General features: G+C 48.4%; 1 protein-coding gene across 6 annotated transcripts in view; it reads left to right on the top strand.

The window, feature by feature from the left end:
• The window catches only part of WDR38 (WD repeat domain 38), a 210,675-nt gene that overhangs the window by 163,780 nt on the left and 29,572 nt on the right, over positions 1-17,323 (top strand). For all 6 annotated transcript variants that reach the window (XM_029612449.1, XM_029612448.1, XM_029612450.1 and 3 more), the window contains 2 exons: positions 5,818-5,934; positions 13,097-13,194. In XM_029612449.1, the coding sequence (XP_029468309.1) occupies positions 5,818-5,934; positions 13,097-13,194 (215 nt within the window). The remainder of the gene's footprint in view (positions 1-5,817; positions 5,935-13,096; positions 13,195-17,323) is intronic.

Genomic DNA, 17,323 nt, shown 5'->3' with positions numbered 1-17,323 from the left:
AATCACTTCCCTGGGCATAGAGGGTCCCGGGATGTTGAGGTCCTCTGGTGGAGATTGTGGCCGTATTATAGGAGGCCCCGGTTGCATGTGGACGAAGGTATGCAGACCTTAGAAAAATTCCACCCAGGAAATAGATGCTGGGTCTAGACTAAGGGGCGCCGTGTCCCTGGGGAGCCCCGTTTGAGGGGAGGGGGGGTCCCGCTGTGCAATGCTAGGTCTGACGTACTGTTCGAGAGGCTGGAACCCGGTACAGGCTGCGGAGGGCCATGAGTTGGATCCCCTAGGGCCTCTTCGCACTGTATACACAGGGCTGTGGCCTCCTCATGCTGTGCAGCTCTAATGTGGCATGCTGGGCAAAGGCCCTGAGCCTTGAGTTTCTTTTCCAGTGGTGCCATGGCTTGTGCGCGTAAGATACAGTTGTGTGCTCCAGTGCGTTGAAGTTGTGCACGTAGATTTGGTGTGCGCTCAGGGAGATGTGCACGTTGTTGTGCGCACAGATCAAAGTTATGCCCCCGGCACAGTAAGCGCGTGGCTATGTGCGTCACTTGTGCGCACGGTACTTGGGCGCGCGACATTGTGCGCACAAGGTATTTGTGCACACGGCTCGCCTCTGTGCGCACGGATCGGAACGGCGGACAGGGCGGCGAACAGATCAAAATGGTGACAGCGACCACGCGGACAATATGGCAACCACCTCGAAGGGTCTCCACGTGGGAAGACCCTCGGATCTGACCAAGGTCTAGCCCTGCTAGGGCAGATCAACCCGGTGGCACTGGTCCTGGCTGGCGACCTGTGCAACTCCTCGAACTTCGGAGACCGGAGACTTTTAAATAGATTTCTACCTTTCCTTGTCTCAGCGCTTCCCGATCTCGTTCCGGGCGGTCTCCGGCTGCGGGGGGAGAGGGAAAATACCTTCACCGCCACGCTTGAGGTTGCACCCGCTGCCTCTCAGCCTCACCCGATGTCGGGGGCTAGGTCCCCGCCGAGGGTCGGCCGCCGGACCGAGGCTTACCTCCGAGGGATCGCGGAAATCACCTCAGGAATTCTCAACTGGGGGAGGGACCCAATGGGTGTCACTGCAGGAGAGCGGGGCTCGTTTGTAGAGGTAAGATTTTTTCTTATTTTGGTTTTCTTTGGTAAAATTACTCTAACGCTGTGCGAGTGTGCATAGAGTCCCTAACTGGTATGGAGATGGAAAATACTGAAGAGCTGCACTTCCTGCAGGGGTATATGTACTAGAGCTGACATCAGATTGAAATCTGATCCGTCTCCAACTGCTATCAGGAGTACACTATACCCACTGGTCCTGAGTCCATCTGCTAGATGCTAGGAAATAGACATTTCTATTACTGGCATCAGTAGCATGGATCTGTTTAGTGTTTGGGTACTTGCCAGGTTCTTGTAGCCTGGATTGGCCACTGTTGGAAACAGGATGCTGGGCTTGATGGACCCTTGGTCTGACCCAGTATGGCAATTTCTTATGTTGGATATATGGGTGCCAAAGGAGGCGGCTTTTGAGGAAAGTGTGTTGCGTGGAAGTCTTTCAAGTTCCCACCCAGCATAGAGGAGCTTGGGTACATCCCTCTTGTCTGGACTGATCTGGGATATGCACAGGAAAGGAAAATTTGTTTTTACCTGCTAATTTTTGTTCCTGTAATACCATAGATCACTCCAGAGACCCATCCCCTTCTTCGAAAGACTTCCTCGCTTCTGGATGTTGCTGAGACAGTATGTAAACATATGCAGAATCACTAAAGGTGTACATAGATTAGTATATTCCTTGTTTGAGAAAGGGGGTCCTAGTTTTAGGAGGCTCCAACTTTGAATCTCTGCTCGCCCAGAGTTTATTGGGGTTTGTTAATTTGGACATCTTGGCTTGGGTACAGTCAATACTGAGGGACTGCAGGTGGACCTCTCGGTTATGTAGCAGTGCCTGAAAAGTTTTTATTCTCTGCCTCCATATGCTGGTAGGGATGCAAAACCCTTTTGTCTGGATTGATCTGTGGTATTACAGGAATGAAAATTAGTAGGTAAGAACACATTTTCCTATGTATGAGAGAGAAGGAGTATGTGCCTGTGCATATGAGAAAGAGGGAGCATGCGTGCATGTGTGTGAACGCCTCTGCATATGAGAGAGGGAGTTTGCATATGAGAGGGAGGAAGCATGGATGTGTTGAGAGCCTGTGCATATGAGAGATAGGGAGCTAGGCACTAGGGGCCTGATATTCAAAGCGCATTCAATGCTATTTAGCCAGAGAAGCGGGACTTATGCCCATGTTCAGTGGTCGCCACTAAGCCGTATAAGTTCCTTATACAGCTCAAAAGTTAGCCACATAAGTTGTGGGAGGGCAGTGAACGGATCGGGGCAGAGCGAGTTAGCCGTGCAACGTATGTAGCTAACTGCCGATATTTGGGACTTAGCCACATCAGTTGTACGGCTAAGCTAGATGTGCCATAGATCTAAACTTAGCCGGTTAGACTTCTATGGCTAAATACTCACTTACATGCATATATTCAGTGGCATAGCTGTGCTGCTGAATATACATCATAACTTAGCCAGATAAATAACTTAGCCAGTTAGAACTTAACTGGCCAGTTTTGAATATTGACCCCCTCATTGCCTAGCGGTGGGCCAAATGATGACCTGCCAATGAGCTTCCCGCACCTGGCCAACAGGAGTAAGAAGACAAGGACTACCGGGTGGGGGATGGGGATTGAATTATATGGCAGGTTGTGACTGAGAAGGAAGGGAAGAGGGATGACTAAGGGAAGGAAAAGGGATGAGAGTGAGGGATGGGAAGGGGGGGGGCGAGGGTAGTGAATGATTGAGAGGGAAGGGAAGGGGTGAGTGGGAGTAAGGGGTGAGTGACTAGGAGGGAAGGGAGGTGAGAGTGACGGTAGAAGGGTTGAGTGACGGAGAGGGGGTGATTGACTGAGAGGTGAGTGAAATGGAAGGGGGAGTGAGTAAGTAGAAAAGGGGAGTGAGAAAGAGTACAAGGGTGCGTGTGTGTGAATGAACATGTGCATATGAGAATTTGTGTGTTCCCTCCTCTCCTGCCTCCCTCCACCCCCAAATGATCTATGACAATCTCAGGGTGACTGGAAATAAAAAATTCCCAAGTATGGAGAGGGGAAAATTTTTTAACCTTTTTTAGTTTTAATTATTGGGTGTTATTTGATGCATCTGCTGTTTTGAAATATTTAAGTTTTTTTATCCTTATTCTTATTTATTAGATGTTATATTCATCATCTGTTTTGAAATATTGTGTTTTTTATTAGTATGGTTTACTATTATGATGAATTTGTATTTCTTGATTTTGCTTTATGAGGAATGATGATGTTTCGGTTTTTTGCATTATTGCACTGCATATGAGTCTGGCTAGGAGGTCTGGGAGGGGAGAGAGGCTGGGAAGCATGACTGCTGGGGATTGGGAGGTCTGGGAGAAAGCTGGGTGGGGGGCAAGAGTGCCGGGGACTGGAAGAGGAGAGGGGGCTGGGGATTGGGAGGTTAGGAGAGTTCAGATACTTGAAAAACTTTAATGATCCAAAGACATCGACAAACCTTTTCCATCAGAAAAAAATCAGCAGAACCAGAGGTCACGAGCTGAGGCTCCGGGGAGGAAGACTAAGAACCAATGTCAGGAAGTATTTCTTCACGGAAAGGGTGGTGGATGCCTGGAATGCCCTTCCGGAGGAAGTGGTGAAGTCTAAAACTGTGAACGACTTCAAAGGGGCATGGGATAAACACTGTGGATCCATCAAGTCTAGAGGGCGTGAATAAAGTGGAGGCATTCAAACACTGCACGGAGCGGCAGTAGCCACAGAGGCATTCACGGAGCGGGATGCCAGTGGCCAGTAGTTGGTGTTCCACCTTCACGGAGCGGAAGGATGGAGGGCTGCTATTTCCAAAAAAAATAAACAAAAAAATAAAAACAGGGGTGGGTATGAGTATGGGGCAAGGGGGTGGCCTGCTTGTTGCAGCGGTTGCTACCCCCAATTGAGCTGGATGTCACTTGGATGCAGATTCAAAGCTGCTCTCTAAATTGGGTGGAGGGGAATTAGGGCTGGAGGGTACTGGAAGCCAATAGTAACAGGTGGGAGAGAGAAAAAGGGGAAAAAAAATGGATAAAGTGCGTGGCTTGCTGGGCAGACTTGATGGGCCGTTTGGTCTTCTTCTGCCGTCATTTCTATGTTTCTAAGTTTCTATGTGAGACTACTATTGCTTCGGTTTCTCTGAGATGGGAATTGGGAGAATCTGATTTTCTCTGTGTCATTTTTCGGAAATGTGCATCTGAATATTTCTATACAAGCCGTTAAGCCCGTAACAAAGGGCTACATTAAAATGTTTTCTTTGGTCCGTTTTTGGACACTCCTCGCTCATTCACCTCAGTCACTCATCCTCCTCCCCCTTGGTTACTCAGCCCCCCCCTTCCCTCCCCTGCCCCCACTCAAACTCCCTTCCCTCAGTCTTACCCTCTTTTTCCCACTGCCTCCCTCCCCTCTCACTGAAACCCCCTTCCCTCACTCTCACCTCCCCCCTCATTCTCCCTCTCACTCCATCCCCTTCCCTCAGTCACTCCCCCCACCCTCTCTCAATCCCAACCCCCACTCTCATCCCCTCCCATCCCCTCTCAGCTCATCCACAACCCCTTCCCTCTCCCTCTTGTTCTCTTCAGTGCGGCCCCGCTCTCGCTGGATGGCGCAGACACGAAGACGGGAGGTCTCCGGGGATCTCTCTCTCGCGTGCCGCTCAGCTGCTCCTCCCCACCGCTGCATTTCCTCCCAGCGCCATATACTGGCCTGCCCGACACTCCAATACCGCCGCCGCTCCTCCCGATATCGCCGCCGCTGCTCTGCTGCTGCTGCTCCTCCCAGCATTATATTGTAGCTCCGCTCTGACCGACATGCTCTCCCGCCCGCGCATGCACGGTAGAGCTGCTCTCTACTGCACATTTGCGGGCCGTCGGTCAGAGCCCATTTATATGGTAGATTATTTCTCTGGTGTTATTCTGCAGGCAGAGTCTGGTGTTTTGGGGTTTCCAGTTCAGCTTTTGTCTCTATGTTTCTCTTTCTAATTTGTTGCCAAATATTCTGTATTGGATGAGGGGACCGGCAGTGAGCTGTAATAAGACTGCAGTGATGTGTGCAGGTCTGGAAATAAGGACAAATTTGGAATGTTTTTTCCTTTTTTTTCTCCTAATGGTCAGAAACGGAAAAATTGGAAATTTTGAAAGAATGTATACATTTAACATCACAGTCCTTGACTTTTGGTCTTATTCTTTATCAGAGAATGTTTTTGTTTGCTTGCAGTACCACAGGGGAAAGGGGTAATGTTGATGGCCTGCCTGCAGGCAGGGAAGCTTTTGCCCCATAGGCTGATCACAGCAGTCCGTCAGTTCATTCCTTTTTGGGGGGTTCTAATAGTGCGACTCTCTTGCCCTTAAGCATTTCTTCAAGGAAGATTTGGGAGGAGGAGTGGGAGTGGGGGCGCCGGGGAGGCAACACAAATGCATTGGCCCCCGTGCGCCGGAGACCCTTGCTACGCCTCTCCTAGTTAAAGTGGTGAAAACAAAACAAAAAAAAAAGTAACAGAATTCAAGAAAACCTGGGATGAGTACAGATGATGCCGAGTGGTAAAGAAGCGAAGGAGTTGGAGATGGAATAGGGAACACACTCTTTCAATAGGCATGATGGGTCCTGTGGTCTTTATCAGCCATCAAGCTCTCTGCTTTTTTTGTTCAGGAACATGCTGTAGTTTGGGGGTATCTCCAGCACTGAAGCTGAAAGAGTGCATTGACATTTCTGCCTTCTGTTCAGGTCCGGTAAAGGCCGGCTGTTTTTCTCCTGACTGCACCCTCTTTGCCAGTGGCTCCCATGACTGCACTGTCCGAGTCTGGAAAACGGCAACCACAGAGTGCCTCCATGTGTTAAGAGGTGAGTGCTTTTGGGCAAGATTTGCTTTACTTTCTGCATGGTTTTGGTCATTATAAGCTCCGACGGAGCGCACTGTTAACCTGCCCTTGGATGAGCGTTTTCCCTTACCCCTTATTCAGTAAGGGGCGGAAAACACACGTCCAACCCGCGGAACCTAATAGCGCCCTCAACATGCAAATGCATGTTGAGGGCCCTATTAGGTATTCCCACATGATACAGAAAGTAAAATGTGCAGCCAAGCCGCACATTTTACTTTAAGAAATTAGCGCCTACCCAAAGATAGGCGTTAATTTCTGCTGGCACCGGGAAAGTGCACAGAAAAGCAGTAAAAACTCCTTTTCTGTGCACCCTCAGACTTAATATCATGGCGATATTAAGTCAGAGGTCCCGAAGGGTAAAAAAAGTTAAAAAAAAATAAAAAAAAATTTTAGAGGGTCACGTGGGGTGATGTGCTGAGGAGGACGTGATTCTCATCAGCTCCGGCCACCCCGCTGCTCGAACACCATAAAAACTGGCATTATTCGTTGCGAACCACCACTTTTTTGTACCATCGAACACCGGCTTATGTCGATAGTGCGATATATGCAAAGATCTCCGCTTCCGATGGCCTCCAGGAGCACCAAGAAAGATAAAGAAAAAGACAAGAGCAAGCCAGGAGACCCCAAGATGGCGGCGGCAGCTAGTGAACCAGACCCGGGCCCTCCTCTCCCACTCACCGTTGAGCTCTTGCGGGAGACTGTCGCTGGCACTTTAGACGAAAAACTTGCCAGCATACACTCGAAACTGGCGGAGGTGAGCGCGGCGATTTCGGAGTTCAGCCCGCGACTTGATCACGTGGAGGGCCGGATTTCGGCGGCAGAGGATGATATGGCGGCGGCCCAAGTAACGATTCGAAAACATGAGGCGGCGATCACAGACCTACGCGACAAGCTGGATGACCTGGAAAACAGGTCGAGGAGGGCGAACCTGAGGTTTCTGGGCCTCCCTGAGGCGGTCGATGATAAAGGTTTGGGTCCCTTCCTCGAGGACTGGCTTCCGGAGGCAGTGGGGCTCCCGGACCTTAAGGGCATATTTCACATTGAACGGGCTCATAGACTAGGTCCAAAACGGACCGGGGACCAGCGCCCGAGAATAGCTATCGCCAAAGTTCTAAATGCGGCGCATCAGCAGAAAATCTGGATGGCTTTCAGGGCTAAGAAAGAACTAATTTATAAAAACCACAAAATACGCCTCACCCAAGATTACTCGGCCCGGGTGACGCAGCTTCGGCGCCTTTTTTCGCCGATTTGTTCTAAACTGGTGGACAGGAACATCAAGTTCACTCTACAATTCCCAGCCCTCTTGAAAGTGTGGATAGATGGGACAGTTCAAACGTTTACCACCCCGGAGGAGGCCCAAAAAAATTTTTTCCCCGTGACCTGCTGATATACTCACGGCTGCCACGGGGCTTGGTAGGCCCTGTAAGCGGCGCACTTTCATGGGAGAGGTGGTTTGCAATTTGTAGTTTTTTGGCCGGTTTCGTTCACAGTTTGCCAAATATCTCTGCATATATGAGCTACATAAGTTCAATTTATTTCTGTTGAGACTGTTGCTGGCTCAGCCGGAGTGAGTCACGGCGCACCGGGACCGATCATAGCTGGCAAGAGCCCGCGTGGGACGTGCGTGCTCGGTGGTGGAGCCGACCATCTACTCGAGCACCTTTTAACCTAGCTCCCCCGGGTGAAGTGCCCAGCGTGAGGAGCGGGCTGGTGCGAGCGTGCTTCCTGGTTCGGAGTCGGAGTTTGGCTGCCAACGGAGACGATGCGACGAGAGCGGCGGGGTGCCCGTACATTCCGACACGGGCCCCCCCCTCTTCGCCAGGAGCGAGGAGGACTGTTTGTGGACTGGTGCTTGTTTTGGGGGTTGGGTTGAATGTGTGGGGGGTTGGGGGAGTGAGTGCGGGTAGGGAAGGGGGGCAGGGTGGGGGTGGGATAGGGGGGTGGGGGGGTACGGTAGACGGGGAGTAAATGGGGAAGGGCAGTGGGTGAGTTGTGGGCACGAGGGGGTGGGGGGGGCATGTGCCGAGCATGTTTGCCTGAGGGGGTCTATGAGCACTGCTATTCTTTTACCCGCACAGGGGTTTTTATGTTGGTTGTATCTGCGAATCCAATGTCTCAAGCGGCGGCCCCACTCTTTTGGGACGGCGCGGGGGTACGGTGAGGGGGGGCTGAGCTGGGAGGCCCCTCCTGCCCCTTGGAATGTCTACCTATTCGATTCATTATGGTCCTGGTCCGTTTCAGATGGCTAAACTTATCTCATGGAATGTCAATGGCCTGGGATCGCCGATCAAACGGAAAAAAATACTGTCCCATCTTAAGCGTTTAAAGACTGACATAGCCTGTATACAGGAAACGCACCTCATAGACACTGAGTGCGCTAAACTCCGTAGAGATTGGGTGGGTACTTGTGTGTATGCCCCAGCGGTACACAGGAAGGCGGGAGTAGCTATCCTCATTCGTAAGTCACTTGACGTTGTTGTTTCACACACAACTCTGGACCCGGGAGGCCGGTTTATTATATTGCAGGGGATCTGGTGTCAGAAGCCTGTCACAATATGCAACGTGTACGCTCCCAATGACTATACGCACCCGTTTTTTGAGGACTTGACTAACAAACTTCAGGCACATGCCCGAGGAACTTTGTATGTGGCCGGTGATCTTAATTGTGTTCATGATCTGGTCCAGGACAGAAGCCCTGCCTCTGCATCGCCCCAGGGAAAGAAGCAGAAGGGGGTCGCATACTTATGCCACCACCTGGGGCTCCTTGTCGTGTGGCGTACTTTACACACTACTGAACGTGACTATACCCACATTTCGAGAGCCCACGGGTCAATGGCCCGTATCGATTACATTCTTCTTTCACAAGAAGCGTTTTTTCAAGTGACTACGGCTGTTATCGAAACCCAGGCCATTTCTGACCATGCCCCAGTGTCCCTTACGTTGGCCTCTCCAGCGCCCTTACACACGACGAGGCTTTGGCGGTTCCCTGCTTACCTTAAAGATGATATCCAATTTCAGAAATTTTTGAAAGCAAAATGAGCGGACTACGCTCACAATAATAGCCAACCTGTCGATCGACCTCAGCCATACTGGGAGGCGGGAAAGGCGGTGATCCGGGGCGACATAATAGCCTATGTTCATAGCCGTACCAAACTCTTAAATCAGGACATCTTACACCTAGATACCCAACTGAAACAGGCAAAGACTGCGTTAACTCGCTCCAACACGACGGACACTAGGACCAATTATTACAGTGTGTTAGGCCGTTTGAACACTCTATTGGATCTTCGAACTAAACACTATCTCCACAAAGGACAACAGCAGCTTTTTAAATATAGGAACAAACCTAGTCTACTTCTTGCCAACTTAGATAGGACTCAGAAACCAAAGTCCATTATCCCTACCTTGACTACCCCTTCTGGTGACAGGGTTAGCACAGAATCGGAAATCTGTGAGGTGTTCCGGCAGTTTTATACTGACTTGTATGCCTCGGACCCTCCGGCGGGGCAGGAAGACGAAGATAGTTTTTTTAGGGATCTGCCCCTCCCTACACTGACAGCCACACAACGTGATTTTTTGAATCAGCCCCTACAGACTTACGAAGTAACCCAGGCTATTTCAGCGGCTCCGCCTGGACGGTCTCCCGGGCCTGATGGGTTTACGTACGATTTTTACAAGATTCTCCTTCTTTCCATCGGCACCACCCTGACCCGGTATTTCATGGATGGGCTTGTTAATCAGGGTTTTTCCCCCAGATTCACCGACGCCCATATTATCGTCCTTCCCAAACCAGGTAGGGACCTGGCCAGCCCTTCCTCCTATCGACCGATTTCCCTGTTAAATTGTGACCAAAAAATATTGGCCAAGGTTCTGGCGGTACGCTTAAGTATTTTTCTTCCCCAACTGGTTTCCCCTCACCAAACTGGCTTTATCCGTGGCCGCAAACCGCAGGTTAACATCATCAAGCTACTCACTGCTCTGACCATCTGTCAAACTCAAGCTATACCTGCCCTGGCCATCGGATTCGACTCGGAGAAGGCCTTCGATAGGGTGGCGTGGTCTTACTTGTTCCCTGTGTTACAGCGGTTTGGTATAGGCGGGGATTTTTTACATTATATATTGCTCCTATATGACAACCCCTCCTCCTATATTTTAGCGAACGGTAGATTATCGGGTTCGGTGGCTATCCGGCGGGGAGTTCGCCAGGGGTGCCCACTTTCCCCCTTGTTGTATATCCTGGCTATTGATCCTTTACTACGCAAAATTGACGCATGTAGACAGGTGAAGGGCTTTGGTGGGCCCCACCAAATCTTCAAAATAGCGGCGTTTGCCGATGATTTGTTAATGTTTGTCACACGACCGCACCGCTCTCTACCAGTGATTATGGAGCTTCTGCAGGATTTTGGCTCTATTGCGGGCTTGCGCATCAACTATGATAAGTCGGAGGCGTTAGATGTTACTGGGACTCTAAGAGGAGCGTGGGCGGGGGATTTCCCCCTTCGGTGGGTGTCTGACTCCCTTAAATATCTCGGCATACGAATTCCGGTGCGACTGCCCGATTTCTATAATGTTAATATCAAACCTCTCCTGAAGCACACGACGGATACGTTACGGGGGTGGGCTTCGCTCCCGTTGTCACTGGTGGGCCGCATTCACCTCTTTAAAATGGTCCTTCTTCCCAAGTGGCTCTACACTATCCAAATGGCACCCCTGTGGATTAAAGCACGGGATCACCAGACAATTAACAGGGCCCTAAAAAAATTTCTGTGGCGCGGCAAAAAAGCTCGCTTACCTATGACAATTCTCACCAGCCCTTGGGAGTGGGGGGGGGGGGGGGGGGGGGGGCTGGGATGTCCTAGCCTGCCTTTATACAACCTAGCCTGCGGCTTACGTTATGTTAGGGACTGGCTTTTTTCGACAGCGACTTTTTCCCCCCATCTCTGTCTCTTGGAGTGGTTCGCAGTGCCCTCTTTAAACCCGCTGTTACAAATGCCTACGCAGGCCCTCCCTGCATATCTCAAATCACAAGTTATTTTGAGTACCTGCCGGGAGGCCTGGAGGTTGTTATGCAAACTTGGGGGTATACAGGGTATCCTTACCTCTGCTCTCACTATCACCGGTCACGATATGTTCCCTCCCGGGATGACAGTGAGCACTTTTGGGCGCTGGAGACGCATAGGACTTACCTATATCTATGACTTATATGAGGGGCCGACTGGGACTCTCTCCTCCTTTGCTTCGCTGCAAAGACGTTTCGCTTTGCCAGCCACTGACCTGTACGCCTACTATCAAATTACACACTTTATTAAGTCCAGACAGACCTCGCTGGCAGATACCCCTGCGGCTCAGCGCCTCCGCGACGTTGTTCAAGTGGGGAGGAGGGGACAACCTGCCATCTCTTACTACTATAAAGAAACCCTACGCTTAGTTGACCCTCATACGATAGACTCTCTATATGAGAAATGGGCAGCCTGGGATCTTTTCTCCCTCACCTTGTCGGAATTCAAGCAATGCTTCCTGGATTTATCTACTGTGTCAGATAACATTATCTTGCGGGAGTCTCAGTATAAGTTTCTTTGGCAATGTTATATTACACCACAAAGGGCCAAGCAAATGAAAATAACACCATCTTCCCGGTGTCCCAAGTGCGCTGCGGACCCGGCCTCATACTTTCACTGTTTTTGGGACTGCACAGTGATACTCCAATTCTGGAGAAAGATATGTGCCGCCTGTTCTGCTTTTCTAAAAGTTAAACTGCCGCTCCACCCCCATCTTTGGCTATTTGGAGCGGACATTCCAGCTTTGGTACCACTCTCCGCTTCCCGGTGACTTTTCGTGGTCAAGGCTGGTCTGGTGGGAAAAAGACTTATTTTGGCGGAGTGGCTTCAAGCCCACCGGCCCAGCTATGAACAGTGGTTCAGACGTTTGGTGAACCTCTGTTCCATGGAACACGCCCTGGTTACGTCGGCTACGCCAAAGAAGCTTATACACACCTCTCAAACCTGGGCGGCTTTCACCGCGTATTTAGGGCCCCATACTGGTCCAGTACCGGCTACCTGGCGATTGGTCCCAGAGGACGAAGGGATTGCAGGGATGCAGTAGTTTATTGTCTGTATGGCCCGTCTCCCTAGTGGTGCCCCGGCTCATTCTTGGCCCCACATTTGGATTCAGTACAAGTAACTGTACCTCACCCCTTGCATTATGCCCCTATACTGTACAAAGTGGGTGGGTGGGAGGGGGGGAGGCGGGGGGTGGGTTGGCTTGTTCTTCAGTATAAAGTTATATTCTGGTTGTTGATCATGTTGGTCTGTTGTTGTCATTGCAAAACTTTAATAAAAATATATTCAAAAAAAAAAAAATTTTAAATGGGCCGGCGGCTGTCGGGTTGAAAACCGGATGCTCAATTTTGCTGGCGTCCGGTTTCCGAGCCCGTGGCTGTCAGCGGGCTCGAGAACCGACACCGGCAAAATTGAGCGTCGGCTGTCAAACCTGCTGACAGCTGCCGCTCCGGGCTAAAAGGAGGCGCTAGGGACGCGCTAGTGTCCCTAGTGCCTCCTTTTTGCCTGTTTCTACCGCCTGGGCTCATTTAAATAGAGAATCGCGTGCACAGGCGAGTGGCCTGTGCGCTCGCCGGGAGAGCGGGCGTTCGTCCGCTCTCCCGCGGACTTTACTGAATCGGCCTGATGGAGAGGTTGTTGTTAGCTCCTGTATCCAACGTGATGACATATATAATATGTCAGCGAGGCTTGGGAAACTCTCTAGGAAATTCAATTAAAAAAGGTGTTTGATAAAAGTTAAGGTGTGTAAGACAAGAGCATAAAATTCAAATGTGCATTCCCAACCAGGAAAGGCATGAGGCAGGGAAGAAAAACTTCAAGGAAACTCAAAGGGAAAGGTAGAATCCATCTCTTTGCTTACAGCTACTGCTTGTCTATTGCATAGGAGATAAAGTAAATACAGCTGGGGAATGAAAAATATGTAAACACTGCTTTCTGTTCCAAATGTGTAATATGTGTGCTTTATCTATAGCACATTAAAGCCAGCAGAGCACATTACTTCTTAATGAATGCATTCTACAAACAATACTCTACATTTCACACTACTGTTCACTTTTTGTGTTTCAGGTCACAGTAAGAGTGTAGAAACTGTATGTTTCAGTCCTGACTCCAGGCAGCTCTTGTCAGCAGGCTGGGACCGGACAGCTATCCTTTGGGATATTCAGGTAACACCTGGGCAGACATTTCTCTCCTCCTGGATGCCACTGCTCCTTTATTTCCCATGATGAGCAAGCTCTGGTGCTATTACGGTGGGAAATCACTGGTAGCAGTGCACTGTAAAGAACCTTAGGTGCAGTGCAGTGGCAATGCAGTATTGTCAGTGCTAATGCAGTGTTGTTTCCCTGCCCCCTAAATGCATATTGTGGCAAATCTATACACCTAGGACTTGTTTCAGCCAAACTGGAACCACCAAAATCTTTCATCAGGTCAGAGGCAAACGATGCTAATCCTTAAATCTGAAGGTGTAGCTCCTAGAGCTTGTCTTGCTGCTAAAGTTACTCACCCCCAAGATAAAGTAGTGGGTTGCTGTGTTAGTCCAGTTCAATGCCTAGAAATACAATTCAAAACATGAAAAACATATATAAGGTGATAGCTTCTTACTGGCCTTTGTACATTTCTGGACTCGCTTTCAGGAACCGATACTTCCTTCATCAGATCAAAACAAAATGAGCAGGTCAGAGCAAAAGATGACATGGCCTACAATCTATGATTCACATGTACGTTCAGACATCATCATCCTTGGTTCTGACCTGGTCATTTTGCGGCTCACTGAAGGGAATATTAACTCCCAAGAGCTAGTCAAGAAATTTATTAAATTAGTCCAACAAAAAAGTTGGACTAACTTAATAAATTTTTATTGACCTTCATTTCCATGGCTGGACTTTCTAGTACTTCATTTGCTATGAGGGAGATCCTACTGAAATTCCCAAGCTCTGTCCCTGCCACTCAGGCAAACTACGGCCAGAGATGATATGGAGGCAGTGCTCACAGGCCTGGGATGGAGAGAGTCTCCCCCATTACACAGTGTCGTCACTTAGGAACCAATGTTGGGTTGCAAACTCATCACTTTCTGGAAGGAGCCATGAGTATGGCCAAGTACTATGGTTCACAAATAGTGGAACCAGAGAAATACACTCCAAATAATCAATTTCCAATGCCAAAGGAGATGCAAAGAAACTTAATAGGTCCAAAAGTTTAAGGATTTAAAGTAAAGGTTTCTTTATTATTCAAAGTGGCAACTCCCTTTAAACGCCGGGTTCTGTCTTTACTGCTTGCTCTCCTTGCCTTGTCAACTTTATGAATGTAACTCTGCATTTAAGGTATGTTTCATCGGCATAATTTTTGAAGTTATCTACCATGTGGTGCTGCCTTGGAGGAAGAAGGTCTCATAATGGGAGAGCACCAACCAGGTGTAGCAGGAAAGGATCCTGTAGCAAGGACCTGCTCTCTAGGTGATGCATTGTCCTTTCGCACTGAGGATATCTCCCCAAGGCCTACTGCCCAGGAGGGAAGGGTTAGGTAGGCCGTCATAGTTGGTGATTCGATTATTAGGAATGTAGATAGCTGGGTGGCGGGTGGGCGTGAGGATCGCCTGGTAACATGCCTACCTGGTGCGAAGGTGGCGGACCTCACGCGTCACCTAGATAGGATTTTAGACAGTGCTGGGGAGGAGCCGGCTGTCGTGGTACACGTGGGCACCAACGACATAGGAAAATGTGGGAGGGAGGTTCTGGAAGCCAAATTTAGGCTCTTAGGTAGAAAGATTAAATCCAGAACCTCCAGGGTAGCATTCTCTGAAATGCTCCCTGTTCCACGTGCAGGTCACCAGAGGCAGGCAGAGCTCCGGAGTCTCAATGCGTGGATGAGACGATGGTGCAAGGAAGAGGGATTCAGTTTTGTTAGGAACTGGGGAACCTTTTGGGGAAGGGGGAGTCTCTTCCGAAGGGATGGGCTCCACCTTAACCAGGGTGGAACCAGACTGCTGGCGCTAACCTTTAAAAAGGAGATAGAGCAGCTTTTAAACTAGAACAAAGGGGAAAGCCGACAGTCGCTCAGCAGCGCATGGTTCAGAGAGATGTATCTTTAAAAGATACTAATGATGCATTAGAATTAGGGCATCCCGACAGTGAGGTTCCAATAATTAGAAAAGTAGTCCAAGTGCCTGTAACTAAAAACTCACCTGAGCTAAAAAATTCTAACTTATCCCTATCAATTAAAAAGCAGAATAAAAATACAAACAAAAAACAAACTTTGAAATGTTTGTATGCTAATGCCAGAAGTCTAAGAAGTAAGATGGGAGAATTAGAATGTATAGCAGTAAATGATGACATAGACTTAATTGGCATCTCAGAGACATGGTGGAAAGAGGATAACCAATGGGACAGTGCTATACCGGGGTACAAATTATATCGCAATGACAGAGAGGAGCAGTCGGGAGGAGGTGTGGCGCTTTATGTCCGGGATGGCATAGAGTCCAACAGGATAAACATCCTGCATGAGACTAAATGCAAAATTGAATCTTTATGGGTAGAAATCCCTTGTGTATCAGGGAAGACTACAGTGATAGGGGTATACTACCGTCCACCTGGTCAAGATGGTGAGATGGACAGTGAAATGCTAAGAGAAATTAGGGAAGCTAACCAAATTGGTAGTGCAGTAATAATGGGAGACTTCAATTACCCCAATATAGACTGGGTAAATGTATCATCGGGTCAAGCTAGAGAGATAACGTTCCTGGATGGAATAAATGATAGCTTTATGGAGCAATTGGTTCAGGAACCGACGAGAGAGGGAGCAATTTTAGATCTAATTCTCAGTGGAGCACAGGACTTGGTGAGAGAGGTAACGGTGGTGGGGCCGCTTGGCAATAGTGATCATAATATGATCAAATTTGATTTAATGACTGGAAAAGGAACAGTGTGCAAATCCAAGGCTCTCGTGCTAAACTTTCAAAAGGGAAACTTTGATAAAATGAGAAAAATTGTTAGAAAAAAACTGAAAGGAGCAGCTACAAAAGTAAAAAAATGTCCAAGAGGCGTGGTCATTGTTAAAAAATACCATTCTAGAAGCACAGTCCAGATGTATTCCACACATTAAGAAAGGTGGAAAGAAGGCAAAACGATTACCGGCATGGTTAAAAGGGGAGGTGAAAGAAGCTATTTTAGCCAAAAGATCTTCATTCAAAAATTAGAAGAAGGATCCAACAGAAGAAAATAGGATAAAGCATAAACATTGGCAAGTTAAATGTAAGACATTGATAAGACAGACTAAGAGAGAATTTGAAAAGAAGTTGGCTGTAGAGGCAAAAACTCACAGTAAAAACTTTTTTAAATATATCCGAAGCAGAAAGCCTGTGAGGGAGTCAGTTGGACCGTTAGATGATCGAGGGGTTAAAGGGGCACTTAGAGAAGATAAGGCCATCGTGGAAAGATTAAATGATTTCTTTGCTTCGGTGTTTACTGAAGAGGATGTTGGGGAGGTACCCGTAATGGAGAAGGTTTTCATGGGTAATGATTCAGATGGACTGAATCAAATCACGGTGAACCTAGAAGATGTGGTAGGCCTGATTGACAAACTGAAGAGTAGTAAATCACCTGGACCGGATGGTATACACCCCAGAGTTCTGAAGGAACTAAAAAATGAAATTTCAGACCTATTAGTAAAAATTTGTAACTTATCATTAAAATCATCCATTGTACCTGAAGACTGGAGGATAGCAAATGTAACCCCAATATTTAAAAAGGGCTCCAGGGGCGATCCGGGAAACTACAGACCTGTTAGCCTGACTTCAGTGCCAGGAAAAATAGTGGAAAGTGTTCTAAACATCAAAATCACAGAACATATAGAAAGACATGGTTTAATGGAACAAAGTCAGCATGGCTTTACCCAGGGCAAGTCTTGCCTCACAAATCTGCTTCACTTTTTGAAGGAGTTAATAAACATGTGGATAAAGGTGAACCGGTAGATATAGTATACTTGGATTTTCAGAAGGCGTTTGACAAAGTTCCTCATGAGAGGCTTCTAGGAAAAGTAAAAAGTCATGGGATAGGTGGCGATGTCCTTTCGTGGATTGCAAACTGGCTAAAAGACAGGAAACAGAGAGTAGGATTAAATGGGCAATTTTCTCAGTGGAAGGGAGTGGACAGTGGAGTGCCTCAGGGATCTGTATTGGGACCCTTACTGTTCAATATATTTATAAATGATCTGGAAAGAAATACGACGAGTGAGATAATCAAATTTGCAGATGACACAAAATTGTTCAGAGTAGTTAAATCACAAGCAGATTGTGATAAA

This window comes from Rhinatrema bivittatum, chromosome 8, assembly GCF_901001135.1.
Source record: "Rhinatrema bivittatum chromosome 8, aRhiBiv1.1, whole genome shotgun sequence".
NCBI lineage: Eukaryota > Metazoa > Chordata > Amphibia > Gymnophiona > Rhinatrematidae > Rhinatrema > Rhinatrema bivittatum.
This window is presented reverse-complemented; position numbering and strand designations above follow the sequence as displayed.